We start from the raw sequence: 21,943 nt of genomic DNA on the forward strand, positions 1-21,943 counted from the left end.
TCGTTTTGTACAATCTACAACATCCAACTCACTACACCAGCAAAATGTATCGTTTCATTAAAGTCCTCTAAATGCTGCGTTCCATTTCAAAATCCTATCATTGGCTCAAGTGGCAAAGGCCTTGGGCTTGAGGGATTTTTCCCTTGAATTACCCGATGTGCACTTGCGGTAAATTCATTGCTGAGGGCTTGTGCACCCCCAAGATTAGTCGGGATGCTGTTGCCGGACAGTGCCAATAAAAAAAAAATCTTACTGTTACTCTTCCCGCGTACATAACATTCACCCCTACTTGAAAGAGCCTTGACCACATGGCTACAGTTGCTGACTTCTACCACATGGCTGCAGTTGCTGACTTCTTCCTTCTCCAATTCACGTCCTCACTCAAAGCCTACCTCTCTCCTCAGAACCTTGCCCACATGGTGTGGATAAAGGTTCCTCAATTCCCACAAAGATTCCCATGAATTGTCCTCTAGTAGTGCCCCAACCCACTTGATGAGCACTTCAATCATTGCTTGGTTACCCAACTTCTTCATTCTCCTATCCAAAATTGCTTCAGGTTCAGGTCGGATAATGCCTTCCCGATCCACTGGTAGCAATGTTAATAATGGTGTAATCTGCTGACCAACTTCTTTTTGAGACAAGACACATGTAAAACAGGATGATTCGAGATGAAGTTGGTAAGTCCAACTCGTATGCTACTGCACCCACCTTGGCCACTATCTTAAAAGGTCCATAATATCGTGGAGCCAACTTAAGATAGTGTCTCAAAGATATTGATTTCTATCTATAAGGCTGCAGCCTTAAGAATACCTAGTCTCCCACTTCAAAGCTTCTCTCGGTTCTCTTCTGGTCAGCAAAGAATGAGCCTTGGCCATCACCTGTTCCCTTGACTTTAACTGATGATCAACAACAACATTCATTGTAGTTCCTGGAACATAAGACAGAGCTTGGGAGGGGAATAACCATAAAGTGCCTCAAATGGAGTCAATCGAGAGGAGGAATGGGCTGTGGTATTATAGCCCACTATGCCAAAGGAAGCCATGAGCTCCAATTCTTAGGATTAGTAATAGTGTAGCATCTCAAGTAAGCTTCTAAGCACTTATTTGGACTTTTTGTCTGCTCATTTGTTTGTAGGTGATAGGCAGAACTGAAAGCTAAAGTTGTACCTTGAAGTTGAAAAAGTTTTTCCCAAAAAGAGCTAGTAAAGGTTGCATCCCTATCTGAAACCACAAACTTGGGCATTTCGTGCAACTTAAATGCTCCTAAGAAGAAAATCTAAGTAGGGCCCCACAGCCCAGCATGCGGGGGTGGGGGGCGGGGGGCAGGGAGGGGGCTACCCCGCACCATATGGTGCGGGTAGCACGCCTAAATCTAAGCCACCTTAATGGTTGTATAAGGATGGGCTAAAGGAAAAAAATTGGCATGCTTAGTGAGTCTATCAATGACTGAAATGACAACACTAAACCCATGCGATAGAGGGAACCATTCCACAAAGACCATGGAAATGTCTATTCATGGAGTGACTGGTATAGGCAGTGGCTGCAACAGTTCAGCAGGGTGTATTGCTTCATACTTGTTAACTAGACACACATCACACTCCTTCACCAACTTCTTGATATCCCCTCTCATTCCTTCCCAACAGAAGTCCATCTTTACCCTCTTCAAAGTTTTATGATACCCCATATGACCAGCCTGTGGGCTATGTTGGATATATTGTAGGACCTTAGCCTGAAAGTTAGACCTTGGCACTATCATCTTTCCCTTTCCTGAGCAAAAGTCCTTGCTGAATGGCATAATGCTTGTCCATATTTTTTCCTTGTTGTAGCCTCTAGTAAATCTCCTGAATTCTTGGAGACATGGAATAGCTATGCTTCAACTCCTCAGTCTGTGTTGGTGTGGGGAATGAAATCATTGCCAAGGCCCCAACTTCTTCATGTTTCCTTGATAATGCATTAGCTACCTTATTTTCTTTTCCCTTTTTGTATTCAATAGAGAAGCCATAATCCATGAGTTTAGTAATCCACTTCTGTTGGGCCTCAGTCTCCACTTTTTGCTCAAGTAAAAATTTCATTGCTTGTTGGTCAGTTTTTACTTTGAATGACTGACCAAGTGGGTATGGCTTCCACTTCTGAACTGCACTTAGAGCATTGGTATTGGTTTCATCAAATTTATTTATAAAATTTGATGAAAAGTACATATTTTCCATAAATCCAAAACCTCACTAACCATAACCCCATATTGGATTAACCATTGGATTAGTCAAAATAATAATATAATATTATTATTAATCAATTACACTAATTATATTTTAGGTAATAATTTAATTTGTAATTAAATTATTGTTTCTCAACTTAAATATATTGTGGCTCAAAATTGGGAAACAATAATTTAGGTAAATAAAATAATGGTTATAAGTGTGAATAGTTAGTCTTCAAATTTGGAGATGAACTTAAATATACTGTAGCTCAAAGTTGAAGATTTTAGTGTATGCCGAATCCAATGCAGTGATTTTAAACACAAATTCATCAAATTTTGAAGATGAGGCTTATTTGATGAGTCCAATGCCAATGCTCTTACCAATATTAACAACTCTTTTTTATAAGTTGATAGTGATAAGGCCTTGCCTTTGAGTGCCTTGCTGTAATAAGCAAATGGCTGCCCATCTTGCATCAAGACTGCTCCTAGCCCCGCCCTATTTGCATCATACTCAATTGCAAAACTTCTTGAAAAATCAGGAAGCTTGAGAACAGGTGGCTGTGTAACAGCCCTTTTAAGCTCCATAAAAGTTGCAATGGCCTCCTCAGTCCAATCAAAGGAACTTTTATTCAATAATGCAATCAAGGGAACTACAATAGACCCATAGCCTTTGATGAATTTTTTTGTAGTAACTAGTAAGACCTAAAAACCTTCTCAAGGATTTTAAAGACATTGGGGTTGGCCACACTTACATTGCTGATATCTTTGCTGGATCTGTTTTGACACCCCCCCCCCCTTCTCCTTTGAGATTAAGTGGCCCAGATAGTCTATCTCAGTGACCCCAAATCTGCACTTTGACTTCTCAGCAACAAGGTTATGTTGCTTCAAGATGCCCAACACTCCTATCAAGTGCTTCGGATGCTCATTGAAGTTTTTGCTCTACATCAAAACATCATAAAAAAAGACTTAACAAATTTTCTCAAAAAGGGTTTGAATACCTCATTCATCAACCCTTGGAATGTGGATGGAGCATTTGTGAGCCCAAAAGGCACCACAATAAGAACTCATAATGGCCTTCATGTGTTCTGAAGGTTGTTTTAGGAATGTCTTCTGCTCTTACTCTTATTTGATGATAGCCTGATCTTAAATCAAGCTTAGAGAAAACTTCAGCCTCCCATAACTCATCCAATAGTTCATCTATCATTGGAATTGGAAAATTATCCTTGATACTTTCCTGGTTCAAAGTCTTGTAATCTATATGCATACTCCAACTGCCATGTGCCTTCCTAACCAATAGCACATGTAATGAGAATGGGCTCTGACTTGGCCTGATGACACTAGTTTGCAACAAATCCTTGACTATCCTTTCTATCTCAGTTTTCTGATAGTAAGGATCCTTGTAAGGCCTTACTGCGATAGGTTGTGTTCCCTCTTTGAGAATGATTTGATGATTGCACTCTCTTGAGGGAGGCAATCCACTAGGCTCCTAAAAAATCCCTTGATATTCCTTCAACACTTCTTTAATCTCATGCTGACAAGTCACTTGCTTTCCACTGCCTCAGCTGGCATTAGTTGCAATAACCAGCCTTTCTTTTCCACAGCACATAACCCTTGCAAAATTATTCTTGTGCCCATCATTTGCAATTCCATGGTCATCTTGAGGAAATCCCAAATAATGGGTCCAAGAGTCCTCAACCACTGGACCCCGAGTACCACATCACATCCACCCAAAGTTAACACATGAAAAGAAATAGGGAAATTATTACCCTGGATCTTAACCATAGTGTTCTCATATCTCCCTCTACTCAGCAACTTCTCTCCATTTGCAACATTCACTTGCAAACTAGTAGCCTCTTAAATCTTTAACCTTGTCAATTGTGCCACTCCAGGATCCAGGAAGTTGTGTGTGCTTTTTGAGTCCACCAAGATAACTATTGGTTGCATCCAAATAACCCTCATCACTCTCATAGTGTTAGCACTAGGTGAGCCATAAATTGCATGGATGGAAATTTGCAAATTCTCCTCCTCTGCTTCTACCTATTCTTCCCCCACCACTGCTTCATCTAGTCCACTGTCTTGACCTATGTCCTCCCCAACTCCATTGTCCTCCACTTGCAAGAGATATACTTTTGAATTCTTGCACACATGGCTTGGGTTCCACTTCTCCTTAAAGTGGTAACATAAGCATTTTCTTTTCTTCTCATCCATCTATGAGGAATATGTCTCCCTTCCTGGAATCATATTCTTCTTATTTTTTTTTCTGGGTTTATTGACATGTTTAAGTTTCTTGTCTAGGAAAAACCCACTTTCGAATTTTCAATCTTTGTGGCAATAGGGTTTGGAAAATATTGTAAATACATAAACTTCTGGCTTTTGGTGAGTACAAGATGAGGAAGAAAGTATAAAATGTTTAAACTTGAAGAAGTGCTTAACGGCTTTCCCAAGTACTGTAGTTGTGGCTTGATTAAATATCGTGGTTGAAGTTAGTGTTATTAACTGGAGAGAGAAAACCCTGAGGCACCCAGACCCACCTTCACCCTTCACCCACCCTAGCTGGCGAGTGACACCTCACCACCGTCACAGACAAGATCAACAGGCCCCGACGACTTCGCTGAGGGTCGTCCGATGTCAGTCCTCCCTTCAGCAACTTGGACTTTTGCAAGGTTCTCTCTTTGTCGTTTTTCAGAGTGAGCCTGTGCATAGTGGCACTTACTACTGATAGCTCTGTTGGCCGTGCCATCGACATAGAAATAGTCGCCGGCTTCCGGCGAGTCTGCTAGGAGTACTCCGACGTCAAGATCTGTATGTCCCGTGAGCCGTATATGCAGCCGGGCTCTGTAGTTCTTCAGCCGTGTCCTTGTCGCATATCTTTCTTTAGATCTGCCTCATATCTTCACCATAGCTTGTGCTCGTATCTTTGCATAAACTTTCGACATGAATGAAGCTTGGAAGCCCCTACATTTGAATTTGAAGATTTGAACTTAATATGGGTCAGTTGGTGCGTTTTTGGGCAGAATCAAAGGCTTTTGAGTTTTTACCAGAAGCATGGAGGTCCTAAAAATTGTGGAGAGGGGCATATGGGTTTGGAGATTTGTAGCTATGGCTTGTAGTGGTATAGGATGACTGGTGGCTACGGTGGAAGCAATATTACAGACGGGGTGAAATTTGGTATTCACACAACATTTGCACGAAGGAAACAGAGCATTTGTGGCTCAACGATGCTCCAACGTGCATGGTAGGTAGGTATCTAACTGTCAACGAATATGGTGGAGGAGGCCGGCGGAGTGTTGTAGTCATTCCCAAAGGGTATGAAGGTCTAGGTTGGGAGAAGTTTGCTGTTGAATTACGTAGAGCCGCGGACGTGTTTTTCTCTTTTCATGCTGATGGGTCAAGGAAAGAAAGCCAGAAGAGGACATTTGATCAAGAGAACATCAACTTGGAGTTGAAACAAAACAGACCCAAGCACAACCATGATGGCGAGGTGATCATATGCGGCAGCTTTGAAGACGGGTCATGCTTCGGTGACTCAGAGTGAGGGGAACTGTGAAAGTGGCTTGCAGATCACACAAGCTCAAAACCAGCTTGTCGTGATTCATAATTCATTAAAAGAGATGGAAACCCAACTTGTCGAGTTGAAGGTAGCGATTGCTTTCTTGTCTATGAAAATAGACTTGCTTTCAGCTGCAGGCAACAGGGTCGTAAGGAACAAGTTTAAGATAGGCCCGAATCTTTTAAACTCATAAAGAGGAAAACAGAAAATTGGATTTGGCCTTGTCCCTATAACTATCCAAGAGAGTGTGGTGGGTCAAAAGGAAAACCAGGTTATTTGAAGTGGGTTCTACGTCAGGTATCGGCGTAGAGACATCCATAATGGAATGCCCTTCACCACAAGTGACACAGGAAAGATCGATAGTCGGTGTTACACCCTTGGTCAGTGTTCTCCCTGAAACAACTATGGCTCCCACGTCAAAGTTGAAGGAAAATGGTGTAACGCCGAGGTCTAAAGGAGATGTAGGGTCCGTTGAAGTTGCATATAAAGGGTCGCCAGAGGTAAGGGTCGCTAGAGGTGAAGGAACTTGTTGCCAACCCAGAATCTCCAATGGTGACCATGACCTTACCATTAAAGAGAACCAATGGAGTTGTTGAGGAGGTTCGGGATTTGAATATGGGTTTGTCGTCCGTGCCTTGCGAGGATGAATGTTTAGGACCTGGTGTTTAGTTGGGTACTGTGTCTGGGGAAGATGTTGTCCCCTTGTTATCTCTTCCTGCATTAAACAATATAGCTTGATCATCATCCGATTGAGTTTTGCAAAAGGTTAATGAGATACATCAGTGTGTGGGGATTACTTGTGGAGGGTTTGACGATCAATTCACTACTCACTGCAATTGAGGCGGGTTACTCACTTGAAACAAAATCAAGATTTAAGAAGAGTAGAGAGTTAAAGCGTCTTATTTGGGTAATCAGCTACAACACAAAGGGAGGTAGTACAAGTCGAGGGAGGACTAGAGGGAAGGCATATAGCCTTCCCCAGTCCTAATAGGATAATTTGGGTGGAGTATCAAATGTGTGGGAGACAAAGGGTTGTGGTTACAGTGACTTGTTTTGCTTTGGGAAGGCTTGTTTTGTCCCCATAGGGCTTGGTGTTAGATTGGATAGGTTTCTAATTTCTGCCTCTTTGGGCGATGTTCATTTAGGGGCTCTCTATTATGGGCTAGGTGTTCTCTCTTGTATACATTTAGTGTACTTGGTTATGCCTATTGATATTAATATATTTTTACTTATAGAAAAAAAAAAATTCTTCTGTAACCTCTTACCAGCATACTCACCAACCCCACAATGTTGCCCATCTCCACTATCCATTGCTGCCCTTAAGGCCTTTCTTGAGCTCCAGACATACTCCTCTTGAATCCTGGCTAACCCAAAGGCTGCACTTAAGTTGATGGGATTGAGCATCTTGATGGGCAATCGGATTTCATCCTTGAGGCTACTCAAGAAGCACGTCAACTTGTGCTTCTCAGAGAGATCTTTCAATCTATTGGAAAGGCTTTCAAATTGTGCCTTGTAAGTAGCAATCGTGGTTGTCTGCTTGAGTCTGGTCAAGGCCTCCATGGGATCGTCATATGCAGTTGGTCCCAACCTGACCTGCCAAGCCTTCACAAAAGAATCCCACCCATTGAGTTTGCTCCCATCCACTGCATCTTGATACCAAATAAGGGCCTCACCTTCCATATGACATGAGGCCATCAACAACCTCTGAGCTGGAGGTGTTTGATGAAATCAAAATATTGGGTCACCTTGAAGACCCACCCCACTGGATTAGTCCCATCGAAATGGGGAAAAACTCCTCTAGGTAAGCAGCCCCTATCTTCTTGAATTATCAAATGGGGGTTCTTTCATTATTTTTCCAGGACAAGGGTTGCGATGGTGTTCAATTAAAGTTCTAAGCATGTTTTGATCTAACCTTTCCGTGATAATCTGAATGGATTGCTGTTGGCCATCAAGCTGTCTTTGCATGGCCTTTTGCTGCCTGTGCGTACTCTCCTGCTACACCTTCAAAGTTGATCCGTGTCCCTTCCACCATGAGAGAATCGACCTCTCTAATACCAACTGTTACATGTGTTCTTGAGACACAAAGTAATGAAAGAATGGAAAGAATGAAAGATAAAGAACAAGAATTGGAATCTTGGAGAATGAACGGATTTATTCGAGGCAAATTCAACCTCCCTTTTAATGTTCACAATGATCTTAGATGCCTTCTCCTTCCGTCGATCTTTCTATTTATACTCCAGTTCTGTTTACACTTAATAATGCCTTCTCCTTCCTTCGATCTTTCTATTTATACTCCAGTTCTGTTACACTTAATGAAAAAAACGCGTTACGTTCAAATTATATAGACAACATTAACTAAACGCATCGTTTTGTACAATCTACAACATACAACTCACTACACCAACAAAATGTATCGTTTCATTAAAGTCCTCTAAACGCTATGTTCCATTTCAAAATTCCATTTTTGAGGGTGGGGGACCTTTAATTAGCATACTAAATTGGTGTTGAGCGATGGATTTAGAATAAAATTCTGGATTGACCTATGGTGTGGAGATCAAGTCCTAAAGGATTTATTCCCATCAGTTTTTAGGATTGCAGGTGAGAAAGATGCCTTGGTGGATAATTGCATGGAGTCATTGGGGGAACTAATCCAATGGAACGTGAATTTCATTAGAGTCGCCCAAGATTGGGAAGTTGGTAGCTTTGAGGAGTTTTTTGCTCTTCTATACACCATGAGGTAGAGAACCCAAAGAGCAGATAAGATGTGGTGGATACCCATAGGTAAAGGTAAATTCTCGGTCCGTTCTTTTTATAAGACGCTTACATAACCGTGGAATATACAATTCCCTTGGAGAAAGATATGGAGAAACAAGGCGCCTCCCAAAGCGGCATTTTTTGTATGGACAACAACATTAGGTAAGATCTTGACAACAGATAATCTACAGAGACGTAAGGTGATCATAGTAGATTGGTGTTGTATGTGTAGGAAAAATGGTGAAAATGTGGATCACTTATTGTTGCATTGTGAGGTGGCTGGAATGTTATGGAATGAAGTGTTTAATAGAATGGAGTTTGCTTGGGTTATGCTTGCCACAGTGACAAAGCTCATGGCCAGTTGGATAAATCTTTTTTTTTTTATAAGTAAAAATATTGTATATATCAAAAGGAGAAACCAAGTACACTGAATGCATACAAGAAAACACATTGTCCAAAATGACCCAACAAGCCCCTAATGACCCAAAAAGCCCATAAAAAAAACCAACCCAAAGTACATCAGACCCGACCCCAATCTCTTGTTTCTCATAGAACTAAAACTTTACTCGAACACCAACCCCAACACATTGATTCCTGTCTTCACAATGCCCTCCATTTAGACTTCCCTCTAGTTGAACTACCACCCTTAGTATCGTAGTTGATTGTCGAAAAAAGATGCTGTAACTCCCTACTTTTCTTAAAGCTTGATTTGGTTTCAAGTGTGCGGATTGCCTCAATCGAAGGAAATATAAGTCTATCCAGCTGGATAATCTATGAGGTTTCCCACAAATCTCAGTGGCATGGAAAATGGTCCCGATTTGTATCATGTGGTGCCTATGGAAGGAGCGAAATGACCGGACATTTGAAGACAAGGAGCGCTCACTAGAAGAACTTAGATTATTTTTTGTTAGCACTCTTTTTCTTTGAGCCACAACTGTAGATTGTCGTGGCCTCAATTTCCATGATTTTCTTGTTTCTATTACTTCTCTCTAATTAGGTGTGACCTTTTGTATACCATCTTGTGTACTTGCGCTATGCCTATTCATATCAATATAATCGTTTACTTATATAAAAAAAAAAATTTCCTTCTTACCGGTACTCTTCCCACGTACATAACACTCTGATTGCTTGTCTTATCATTTTTGCATTTTCAGGATATGGACGGTGAAGTGGCACAACACTTGAAGAGGCTCGGAAGAAAGGATCCCGTCACTAAGGTAACTTTTTGTTGGTGATTATTTCCAACTCTTCAAAATTTATCTAAAATTACTCTTAAATGAGTAAATTGCTAATTACTAAAATGGCTGTTGCACTATACTTAGACTGCTATAATTATGCTGCAACCTTTTGTTGTTCACAGGCATTTAAATTTATGTGATTCCTTTTTATATGGTAAGAAGTAAGACCTAAAAAAAAAATGGTAAGAAGTAAGAACTCACTGGCTTCTGCTTATTCTACAGCTTAAAGCTTTGGCATCTCTATCTGTGCTGTTCAAGGAGAAGCCTGGGAAGGACATAGTATCAATCATTCCGCAATGGGTATAGTTCTTTCATCCTTTCCTTCATATAGATGCCAGTCAACATGTGTAGCTTACAGTTCACTTTGTTTGCTCCTTTCTGCCCCATTTTAGGAATGAATAAGTTCTCTCTCAAAAATAAATTCTAGAACATGGTTTTCTCTGGAATCAAGAGTGTGATGTTTTAGAAATGACATTGTCATACCAATTGACCCATTGAAGTGGCCATTATATGGGTGAGTTTAGTAGTGCTTTATGGCCACCCGAAAACAAGGGTTTTAAGGTCTTTATCAATCATTGAGTAGCAAAAATAGGCTCAAAAGGCAAGGATCAGGTAAAAGAAACTCAGGAAGAAAGAGGTTGAAATTAATCAAAATTGGAGTTTGTTTTATTGGTAAAGAATAATTACTAAGGAGGAAAAGAATAAGATAAAAATTGGAGTTTTTAGCATGTGAAGACCTGAATTGATGCTGACACCAGCATATGGCAGTATTTATGTTGTAGGTGTAACTAAAAATAAGGTAAATTTCTGATCTTTGTTCTAGTTATGGGTGGCTTGTGCTGGCTTGTGCTCCAAAATTCCTAGATCTAGATATCATCTCTGGTCAAAACTGTTGCCGGTGTAGCAATATGTGTGATATTGGAATTCTAGTCTTTGTCAAATTCGAGTGTCATTTTTTTTTTTTTTTTTGGGTGTTTTAATGGAGAAGAGATGTAATACGTTGGCTTGAAAATAGAGACAATAATTGAAAATAGAGACAATAAATTTACTTGTTTTACCATCATGTTGCTGCTATTACCTCCGGTACTTAATACTTGGAAGTTGGTTTATTGTCATTGCTTAATTGAAATTATCTGATTGATTTGGATGGAAGAGAAGGATTGATATTTCAATTTTTGTGCAAACGGTTTGGATTCTGAAATGAAGTATGAAGGGCAAATATATCATTTGATGAAATCATGTTACTGGCAAACACATTTCTTTTTCTGACTAGGTGTATATTTTGTAAACTTCCTGCGTATTCGGTTGCTCCTTTAGAGTTGCAATAAAATTTCGATTGCTCCTTTTAGAGTTGCAATAAAATTTCGATTGCTTATTAAAAAACAACAGCGAACACATTAATGGTTGGACTGGACTAAAGCCCTTACATTTAATCCATAATGTAAATAAAATCACCAATATATCAAATAAAACCTGATACCCACCAATGGCAGTTATAGAATGACAAAATATCCTTGAACTTAGAGAAAACCAATTTTAAAAGAAATTAAACTATAATTGATTTCTTGAACTACTACGGACCCTTGTTATTGGACTAAAAAGGCTTCCTAGTTGTTTTTTTCAGAGAGTTAGGGCATGTTTGGGTGCTTGGAGTATCTCAAAATTTTGTGAATAATAGTAAAATGGTTTGAGTGAAGATGTTTTATTGGGCTTTGGCAAAAGAGTGAGAAAAGGTTAAATAAAAATACCATAAAGGTTTAAAAAAATTTTACTATAATTTTTTAATAATATTTTTGTTTTGAAATTTGCAAAAGTTATATTGATTTTTGTGTTTGGATAATGATTAGGTAATGATTAAATGAAAAACTTGAAATTTGAAATTGAAAAGTGTTTTGTGTTTGAGTGATGTTTGGAAATGAAATTATGAGAAGTTTTGAGAATTTTGAAAATTCTCATGTTTGCCAAACATCCCCTTAGTCTCTTAAAGTGGATGCTTCACATCTAACCATGCTTTAGATACAGCATCAGCATCTCTTGGTTACCAGTTACTTGGACATTTTAATTAAAAAACCACTTTAGACGGGTGAATCCTATAAGGTGATTTTATCGGAAACCACTAATAGAATGACACATCAGCTGAGTACATGGGACTAGACTAAAGCTGGCCACACCATAGAAATGCCTACCTTCTTTCAGAAAACCCAGCCGCGCGGAACAGATTCATCTCTTCCCCTTTACATAAACCCAGCCTTACGATTTGCACAAGAACCAGCCGCACGCCGTACCAGTGGAGGAGCAACACTTCCGGCTAACGCAGACCGGCGCACCCACAGTTCGCATACCGGCGTCTGAAGTCGCACCCCTTGTAATCTAAGATATAATCTTTCATATAGACAGTAGAATTTGAAGCAAAAATCTTAATCAACCACACAATCTTATATAAACTGAAGCATTGCCACAGAAACTTATAGTTTTCATTTTTTGATCGGTGCAGATGGAAGTTAATGATACATATCGCTTGCAGGGGAAAAAAAATCTTGCAACCAAAGCTTTTCATTCCCCAGAACAGCTGCTCTTGATAGAACTGCAAGTTGATCATTTTCCCTAGCAGTTGTCTAAAACGTATTTGAGTTTTCAAATTTTGAAGTAACTTGAATTGATGGTGGGTTATCCAGATCTCAGGGCTTTCCAAATAGTATCTCACTGTGTTTTCACTTATAATGGATTTTAAAAGAATATTCAGGCAACTTGTAGATATAATCAAATCCTGAGAGGGATTAAGTGATCGTGTTTCGACGTAGTCCACAAAAAATCGTGTGTTTTGATTTTCAAATCTGGAGAAAATCGATGTAGTCTTCAAATCGTGTTTCGGTTCTGCAAATCAGAGAGAGAGAGAGGGGTTAGGGTTTGCGAAGGAGAGGGAAGGGGAGAGAGAGAGGGGGGGTTCGGTCTCGACAATCTCCTGATAATTTGTTTTTCCTCTGCAGCGCACCCAACTTAAAGATTCAACTCCTATGTGGCCCACATTCGTTGGTTGCCGTTGTTCTCTAAACAACGGATAAACCTGTTTGAAGTTATTCTCTTTTAATAACAGTTGCTATTTTAATTCACATCGCTCTGTAGTTTGTTATGCTTTATGCCTACTTAATACTTATATAATCTGGTTCTGCTTGCCATTTTTTTATTTGAGAGTGTTGAGTATCCTTATTTTTCTTTTTAGGCGTTTGAATACAAGAGGCTGTTGCAAGACTATAATAGGGAAGTTCGACGAGCCACTCATGACACCATGACTAATCTTGTCGTTGCTGTCGGGTTTGAACTTATCTTGTTACAGACTCGTGCCTTTTGTATTACGCTTTGATGACTGTGAAGCTTGGGCTACGATTTTGGTTGCTCTTGTGCATGTTTAAGCTTAAATATTACTATCTCTAATTTACAGTGGAGGCAGACGACCGAAGGGAAAAAAAGAAGAAGCTTTGTAGATGCTAATTGTATCTTCATTTTTGTGATGCTTTAAACTTTGTTCCAGCTAGTTTGTTACTATTACAATCTGTTTTTGTTTTCTTTTATATGTAATCTAATTTTTTTAGAAGTAAACTACACGATCTGTAACATGGGTGAATATCTCCTTGTCACCTTTTTCTACTGCTAATGGTTCTCTGATCTGATCAATGCGGCAAGTAGATTTTATTGTTTTTAGCAAAGGATGTGTTGTCTTGAACTTCTCGATTTATTTTTTCTTTAATCTTGTGAATGTTTACACATAGCTGTTAATGCTTGCAGTTTTGATTGATTTAATGGGGCATTACACTTCTCACCCACAAACTATCATGTGTTCTTTACTTTGCACCCAAAACTACAAAAGTTTCAATTTGCATCTTAAAATACGTATATATTTTTTTTTTAATTTGCAGCTTTTTTAAGATCTGACCATTTACTGATATAAAAAAGGGTTGTATCACATTGCCAATTTCTCATTCATTGCAACAGTCAAATCGAAACAGATGGTGCAAATTGAAAAATAGAGGTAGTTAATATACAAATTTTAGAAGTTCACGGTACCATGTGGAAAACATGTGATAGTTTTTGGATGATATAATATAATTTCTCTTAGAATTAATTTTTGCAGAATCTTCATAAGTTCTTCACTTGCATGTGATTCCCCTGATTTTGCCATGTACATTGAGAAATTTTTTATAAGTCCCAAGTGCATTGAGAACTTGCTTGTGGAACTCTTGTTTTTGTTTCTCAGGAGAGATTTAGCTCCGCACCTGAAGTCTTTGATGGGACCATGGTGGTTTTCTCAATTTGATCCTGTTTCTGAAGTTTCTCAAGCTGCAAAACGATCATTACAGGTTTCTGATGGCATCATATGACTCTCTCTCCCTCTCTCAATTATTGATGCTAGGTCATCTAAGGGTACAACATAGATCTGCAAATTGGGAAAGTGGTTAATATTGAATCTATGCTGTCTCGCCTTCCTGATTATGCAGTGCTATAATTATCGTTGTCTTGGACCACTATGTTAAAGGAAAATCTTCAACTTGTGTAATCCTTCGGCAATGTTTGCTGTAGCAATATGTTTCCTGCCTTTTTATAGCAATTTCCGGTCAACTTGTCAGACACAAATGAAAGAAAACTGACTTATTGGTTTCCTGTTCATGTTTGGAAAATTTTATATAGTGGTATGCCAGCCATGGATGTTAAAATTGGCCATGGCTACAGCTTGGACCTGTTGACCTAGACTACCATCGTACATGTAGGGCTTGAATGCCTTCCAGTTTCAACACATCATATTTGCTGACATTTTTCAAGATTTTTCTTTTCATCATTGGGCTGGCTATGAGCCTGTGAGTGGTGCATGCATTGGCATTGGAATATATACTGCATACGATGCTTGTGGTCAATGCTTAATTTGTTGAATATTTGGTATGTTTATCACAATTTTTATTTGTTAACTTATTTGTTAAAGACAGTGGTACATGTAAAGGTCTCACCATCTGGTAACATTACATTTACATGAACTTTTTCTCCCATGCATTTCAGAGCATATCTTTTTTCAAAGATCCAAAGTTGGTATAGGGTAAATATACCTTATTTCTCCTGTCAAGAAAAGTATATGCATTTCTAGTTTCTGCTCAGTTGTTCAATTTAGTGGGTAATTGTATTACTACCTTCGGTTTAAGTTTTAATATTACCTGAATTATGAACAACAGGCCGCCTTTCAAGCACAGGAGAAGAGACTAGATGCTTTAATGCTATGCACAAATGAGATCTTTATGTATCTGGAAGAAAATCTAAAGCTCACGCCACAAAATATGTCTGATAAAGCAGTTGCTTTGGACGAGTTGAAAGAGATGCATCAGCAGGTAATTTTGCACACCATTGGCCAACAGTGTCAAATTGGTCTGAATACCCTTTATTGAGGGTTTGCTTTCATTATATAGAAGAGAATATACAAGATTGTTGCCAGATTCTATGTGTCTAATATGCTATACAAGGTAAGTATTTACAGCCTAATTTACAGCAATATCTAATCTAGCTAGAAAGGAAATTATCACAAAAAATACAATAAATATTTCCCAAATCATATCTCCGTAAATTATAATCAAATCCCATAATATCCTAAATTATCTCCGTAACATCCCCCCTCAAATTGATGCTGGTAGATTAAGAAGCATAAAATTTTCAACCAAGAACTGATGCCGGTGTCGAGAAAGAGCTTTAGTGAATATGTCTGCAGTTTGATGTTCGGTGGAAATGCGAAGAAGAGTAATCACATGTTTGTCAAAGGATTCATGTATGGAATGGCAATCGACTTCGATATGTTTCGTACGATCATGGAAAACAGGATTAACGACGATCTGAATAGCACTGGTATTATCAACACGAAGAAGAGTGAAATGGAGTTGAGGAAAATCAAGTTCACCCAATAACTCATGAAGTCATGTGATCTTAGAGCATGCGGAAGATATAGCACGATACTCAGACTCAGTGGAAGACTTGGAAACTCTGTCTTGTTTTTTACTATTTTTAGAAATGAGTGCATTGCCTAAAAACATGCACCAACCGTTAATAGAGCGACGAGCATCCCACATTTGGCCCAATTAGCATCACTATACCCCACCAAATATAAGGAAGATTTCTTAGGAAAGAATGACCTGCTTGTAGAGGTGCCCTTCAGATATCGGATAATGCGGCGGACAGCGGTTAAGTGAAGATGTCGGGGGGCCTGCATAAATTGACTGACTTGTTGCACAACAAAAGAAATGTCAGGACGAGTAATCTTCAAGTAGTTCAAACTCCTAACGAGTTGCCGATAGAAGGATGGATTTGATAGAAATTCGCCTTCCTCCTGACGAAGCTTAAGATTTACCTTTAAGGGAGTAAGAACAGAGTTACCTGATTAGAGACCAGTCAATGAAATCACTTTCTGCGTGTATTTGTGCTGGTGTAACAATGTACCAGTCGGAGTAATCTACACCTCAAGGCCAAGAAAGTAGTGCAAGAGACCAAGATCTTTCATGTGAAAAGAGGCCTTGAGATGCTGTTGTAATTGCTTAATTAACTCAGTATCAGAGCCAGTAATCACAATGTCATCAACATATACCAGAAGCAATACAATTCTTACAGAAGTCTTGCGAAGAAAGAGAGGAATTAAATTGACTCTCAGTAAAATGAAAAGCAAGCAAGGTAGAGCGAAATTTATCAAACCATGCACGCGGAGCCTGTTTTAGTCCATACAAGGATCGGCGTAGTCAACAAACCTCTGAGGAAGATGTAGCAAACATGCTGGGAGATGGAGACAGATTTCTTCCTTTAGATCCCCATGTAGAAAATCATTCTTCACATCCATCTGGCGGAGAGACCACCTCTGCAACGCAGCAAATGCCAAGATAGTCTGTATAATAGTCATCTTGGCAATTGGTACAAATGTTTCTTCATAATCAATATCATACTCTTGTCGGTTCCCAAGAACCACAAGACAGGTCTTATATCTGTCCAGTGAGCCATCAGACCGAAAGTTGAATGAGTACACCGATTTATAGCCAATAGGTTTGACACCAGAGAGACAAGTCACAAGATCCCAAGTATGATTGTCTTGAAGAGCTTGGATTTCTTCTTGCATGGCCTGCTGCCAACATGCTTGGGTGGCTATCTGTGTATAAGAGTGAGGAATAGAAACAGTGTCGAGAATGGCAGTAACCATGGTATGAAAAAAACCATACCTATCTAGTAGATGTGTAATCCTGGTGGAGCGCCGAGGTATAGGAACCACAGAATCAGATGATGGATCAGTGTTGGTAAGAGGCGTTGAAGGAGGATGTCGATGATACACCACACCTGGTTTAAATTGCTCAATAGAAGAAGACACATCATCAAAAACGGGTAGAAGAGTAATAGGAAGATCATAAATAATCTGAGACTGAAAGAAATATTGATTTTCGAAGAAAATCACATTTCGGGAGATCCGAAATTTGTTTGCATGAGTATCATAATAAACAAATCCTTTATGAGTAGAACTATATCCCATAAAGGCACAAATGACAGACTGGGCAGCAATCTTGTGACGTTCAACAGGTGGCAGATGAATAAAACAAATACACCCAAAAGTATGAAAGGATTGATACACAGGAGATATGCCAAATAATCGAAAATAGGGAGAATCATAATTTAGAGTGACATTAGGCAAACGATTGATCAAATAGACAACAATAGATAAAATTTCTACCCAGAACTTAGAAGGTACAAAAAAATCAATCAACAAAGTACGAACGACATCTAAAAGATGACGATTCTTACACTTGGTGACTCCATTTTGTTGAGAGGTATAAAGACAAGAACACTGGGAAATGAACTCCCTTTGCTGAAGAAAAGTTTGAAAAGAATGAGACATGTACTCCCCCTGAGTCGAAGCATAAAGTTTTGGTACAAGTATTGAACTGTGTCTTGACAAGCACAACAAATTTTTGAAAGACAGAAAACATGTCAGCTTTAGAATGGAGAAAATATATCCAAGTGAATCGACTGTAATCATCGATAAACGTCACAAAATAACGATACTGACCATGAGAAATAACAAAACTCACATCCCAAACATCAGTATGCACAATCTCTAAGCAATTAGAGGCACGACTACCATGCGCAGGAAAATGTAAAGTTTTACTTTTACCAAGACGACAAGTTCAAAAGATACAAGAGAAGAAGAAAATGAATCTTTATTGTCCAAAAAAACATGTTTCATAAGATGAGCCAAGACAACAGAATTAAGATGATCCAATTTCTTATGCCAGACTTTATTATTATTGGCAATAACCGTACAAGCAAGAGAAAAAAAATTAGGAATAGAAAACTGTAAAGGAAATAAACGTCCCACTTTAGGCCCCTTTGCGATCACCGTCCTCGACACCTGATCCTATACAAGACAACCACCACAAGAAAAATGAACATCACAGTTATTATCTACCAATTGTCCAATAGAAATCAAATTGGTAGGCAAGCCAGGAGAAACAAAAACATCGCGAAATAAGGAGCCCTAATTACCAACAGTAGTAATAGGAAGAGTACTGCCACCAGCAATCTAAATATTTTACATGCCTCTATACTTACGAACACCATGGAGACCTGTTATATTACCAGTCATATGATTAGAAGCACCCAAATCAAAAATCCAAGAAGTTGAGTTAGTACCCGTACCTTACAAGCCTAAGGCCATAAAAGCAGACACAATCATCTGTTAGACCATTGTTGGTATGAGAACATATGAATTAGAGATTACAGTGGGGGGCGTAGAAGAAGATGACGACTGAACAACAGGTTGAAAGGCTTGGGATTGGCGATTACGAGGCTGCACTCGACAGTCTTGATGATATGACCCTCTTTCTTGCAGTAATTACAAACTTTCTTAGGACAACTCCGAGCAATATGACCAAACTCCTTGCAACTGAACCATTGCAACTTGTTCCTCTCTCTTCCTTGTGCTGCATAGGCTACATTCACAGCCTCAGAAAAGACATTCTTAGAAGTCATATCCATTTGAGTGGATAACCGTTGTTCTTCACACAATAAATCTCCCAAACAAATATCCAAAGAAGGAACCAGATTACAGTTCAATAAACCGGCTCGAACAGGCTCAAATTCAGGTCGAAGCTTCATAAAAAATTGATCACATTGATTCTCAGCATGAACCGCTTGAAGAGCCACGAGTGTTGCAGGGGGAACCTTAGCATGAACAATAGCAGAATACTCGCTCCAAAGATTAATAAAACCAGAATAAAATTGCTCAATGGTCAAATTACCTTGATTGTAATTGCTAATTTCCAACTCCAATTGGAATTTTCGAACTCTGTGGTCTTGTTGATAAATACGATGTAGGTAGTCCCACATAGCCTGAGCCATAGTAAAACATCGAAGATTTGTGACAAGATGGGGCTCAATCGTCCTCAATAGACATGAGATCACCTTAGCATCCTTGACCTGCCATTGGACAAATTTCTTTTCATCAGTGGGAACTCGAACAGAACGATCAATATGATTTGATAATTCTTTCCCTTTCAAGAACATTTTAAATTGAAATTCCCACATAGAAAAAATATTTCTAGTAAATCATATAATAGTATTTTCAATAGACATGATAAAAGCCTACTAAAAAACAATCAGCCCAAGCAGTCAAAAAGAAATAACAGCAAGCCCAAATCAAATCAGTTCCAACTCTAAGTGAAATAGAGGCCCAAACACGCAATACAAAGAAGGGAAGCCCACAGACATAGAATAATTAGGCCCAAGTAATAGAGGGCCCAGATAATGATACCCAAGTAATTAGGCCCACGGACACAAAAAAAGAGTTGGCAAATGGATACCTTTTTTTTTTTTTTTGATAAGAAATAAGTTTTTTTTATTGATATAAAGGTAGGCATAGCCTAGGTACACTAGAAGTAATATGTGAATACACCTATTCAAGAACTAGAAACGGTTACAAGGAAATCATAGAAGCTGAGACCATTCAAATCAAGAGCAATTGCCCAAAAAATAAAGTCTTATAGAAAAAAAATCCTAAACTCTTCCAAGGAGCGTTCATGATCCTCAAAAAGTCTCTCGTTTGTTTCATTCCAAATACACGAAAGAATACATATAAGGGCCATCTTCCGCACGGTTGCAATCTGTGGTGTCCCTATGATCCCTCTCCAACTTGCTAAAAGTTCGACCACCCTACCCAGCATCACCCATGCTATACCCATTTTGCTAAGGAAGTAATTCCAGATATCTCGAGCAAACTCACAATGTAAAAGTAGATGGTCCACTGTTTCACCACTATTTCTGCACAAACAGCACCAGTCCATAATAATAAGGCCACTTCTTCTAAGATTATCAATGGTTGTAATTTTCCCTAGAGCTGTTGTCTAGACAAAAAATGCAGCTTTTGTAGGTGCTTTAGTCCTTCATATGTTCTTCCAAGGGAAATTATTCCTTTGATGCATAGTAATAGAGTCATAAAAAGAGCATACCGAGAATTTTCCTTTCCTAGAGGGTCGCCATTCCATCATATCTTCCATTGTGGCAGCAGTAGAAGTGTTGTACAGAAAGTTTAGAAATTCCACCAGAACAGTCACTTTCCAATCATGTGCATCCCGAGTAAGGCTGATGTTCCACTCCTGTGAGCCTTGATTAATTACCCGCAAGTCAACCACCATAGCTTCTTTTTCCCGTGCAATTCTGAAAATCGTGGGATAAGCATCCTTCAAGCCCGTGTCTCCCACCCACACGTCTTGCCAAAAGCTGATCCTATTGTTATCCCCCAAACGCAGCCTAAAATTACTTGCAAAAGAATCCCAACCTTTCCGTATATACTTCCATGGCCACACTCCATATGTCCCCCTACCCTCTTGAGAACACCAACCCCCCTATCACTTTCATACTTCATGTCAATCATCCCTTTCCATAAAGCTTCCCTCTTGTGGTTATAACGCAACAACCATTTTCATAATAATGTGTAACACCCCATTCCCGTAGGATAGAGATGTTATTAACATTCATAACATAATGCCCGGTAAAGAGATTCATATCCTGAAATACCTCATTTATTAAAAAGCATTAAAATGTTAAAACTGAATTGAACATAATTGTCTTGAAAACTGAACGTAAAGTAAAAGAACATAAACTAATCCTATGAATGACATAAAAGAGATCTAATTCTTGTGTGAATATCACTTATTCCTTCCTAATTCTTTGTACTAAATCTACTTCTGGTCATCCAGCTCTGCGTCATCATAATCTCCATCTGTGAGAATTAAACATAGAAAAAAAATAGGAAGACAAACAAAAATGAGTCGAATATTCAGTAAGTAGTACATCATGCCGTAAAATATAATTTGGCCTAGCATGGACTTAATTTCTGAAAACTCATCACAACCTATAGCTTCATAGATTTACAATCATACACGTAACATGACTTTCGGAAAGATTTTACATACATATATCGTCACAGATTCATATAGCATACGTATTCATCATTAACTGGCGTTACATACATGACTTAATTGGCGTTACATGGAGTGAAACACGCTTAAGTCCGTGTTTCACTTAATTGGCATTACATGGAGTGAAACACGCTTGGGTCCTTGTTTCACTTAACTGGCATAACATGGAGTGAAATACGCTTGGGTCCGTGTTTCACTTAGCTTGCATAACATGGAGTGAAACACGCTTGGGTCCGTGTTTCACTTAACTTGGGGTTAACCACGCTTGAGTTCATGGCACCGTAACATTTCTTATCTTTCTTAATGCATGAGAATTTATAACATGACATAATATGGCATATTCTCGTACATGGCATAACATAGCATGGCATATTCCTATACATGGCATAGCATAGCATGGCATATTCTTGTACATGGTATAGCATGACATGGCATAATATGGTATTTTCTTATACATGACATAGCATAACATGACATGACATAACATGCTCTGAACGTTTTATGACATTTCATGGCATACATGATATAAGTACTACATGAACATGGTATAAATAATCCAACCTTGACTTGCCTCTTAGCGTAGCATAGTTAACCATCATAAGCACATCATATTTTTATACATAACAATAATATTTACAGTACGCATGAATTTATATGATCATACTATTTACCTCTTACCGCTGCTTCCTGAACTTGTAGCGCGTTACCTATACGAGGTACTAGACGTT

The 21,943-nt window shown here is 38.9% G+C and overlaps 1 protein-coding gene across 3 annotated transcripts in view; it reads left to right on the top strand.

The window, feature by feature from the left end:
- Positions 1–21,943, top strand: part of LOC121238879 (E3 ubiquitin-protein ligase listerin) — a 37,698-nt gene that overhangs the window by 1,068 nt on the left and 14,687 nt on the right. For 2 of the 3 annotated variants that reach the window (XM_041135950.1, XM_041135949.1), the window contains exons 3-7: positions 9,655–9,717; positions 9,961–10,038; positions 12,959–13,050; positions 13,991–14,093; positions 14,955–15,107. In XM_041135950.1, the coding sequence (XP_040991884.1) occupies positions 9,655–9,717; positions 9,961–10,038; positions 12,959–13,050; positions 13,991–14,093; positions 14,955–15,107 (489 nt within the window). Of the gene's footprint in view, positions 1–9,654; positions 9,718–9,960; positions 10,039–12,958; positions 13,051–13,990; positions 14,094–14,954; positions 15,108–21,943 lie in introns of those variants that run through there. The other variant, XM_041135951.1, reaches the window with a different exon arrangement.

This window comes from Juglans microcarpa x Juglans regia, chromosome 7D, assembly GCF_004785595.1.
Source record: "Juglans microcarpa x Juglans regia isolate MS1-56 chromosome 7D, Jm3101_v1.0, whole genome shotgun sequence".
Lineage (NCBI taxonomy): Eukaryota > Viridiplantae > Streptophyta > Magnoliopsida > Fagales > Juglandaceae > Juglans > Juglans microcarpa x Juglans regia.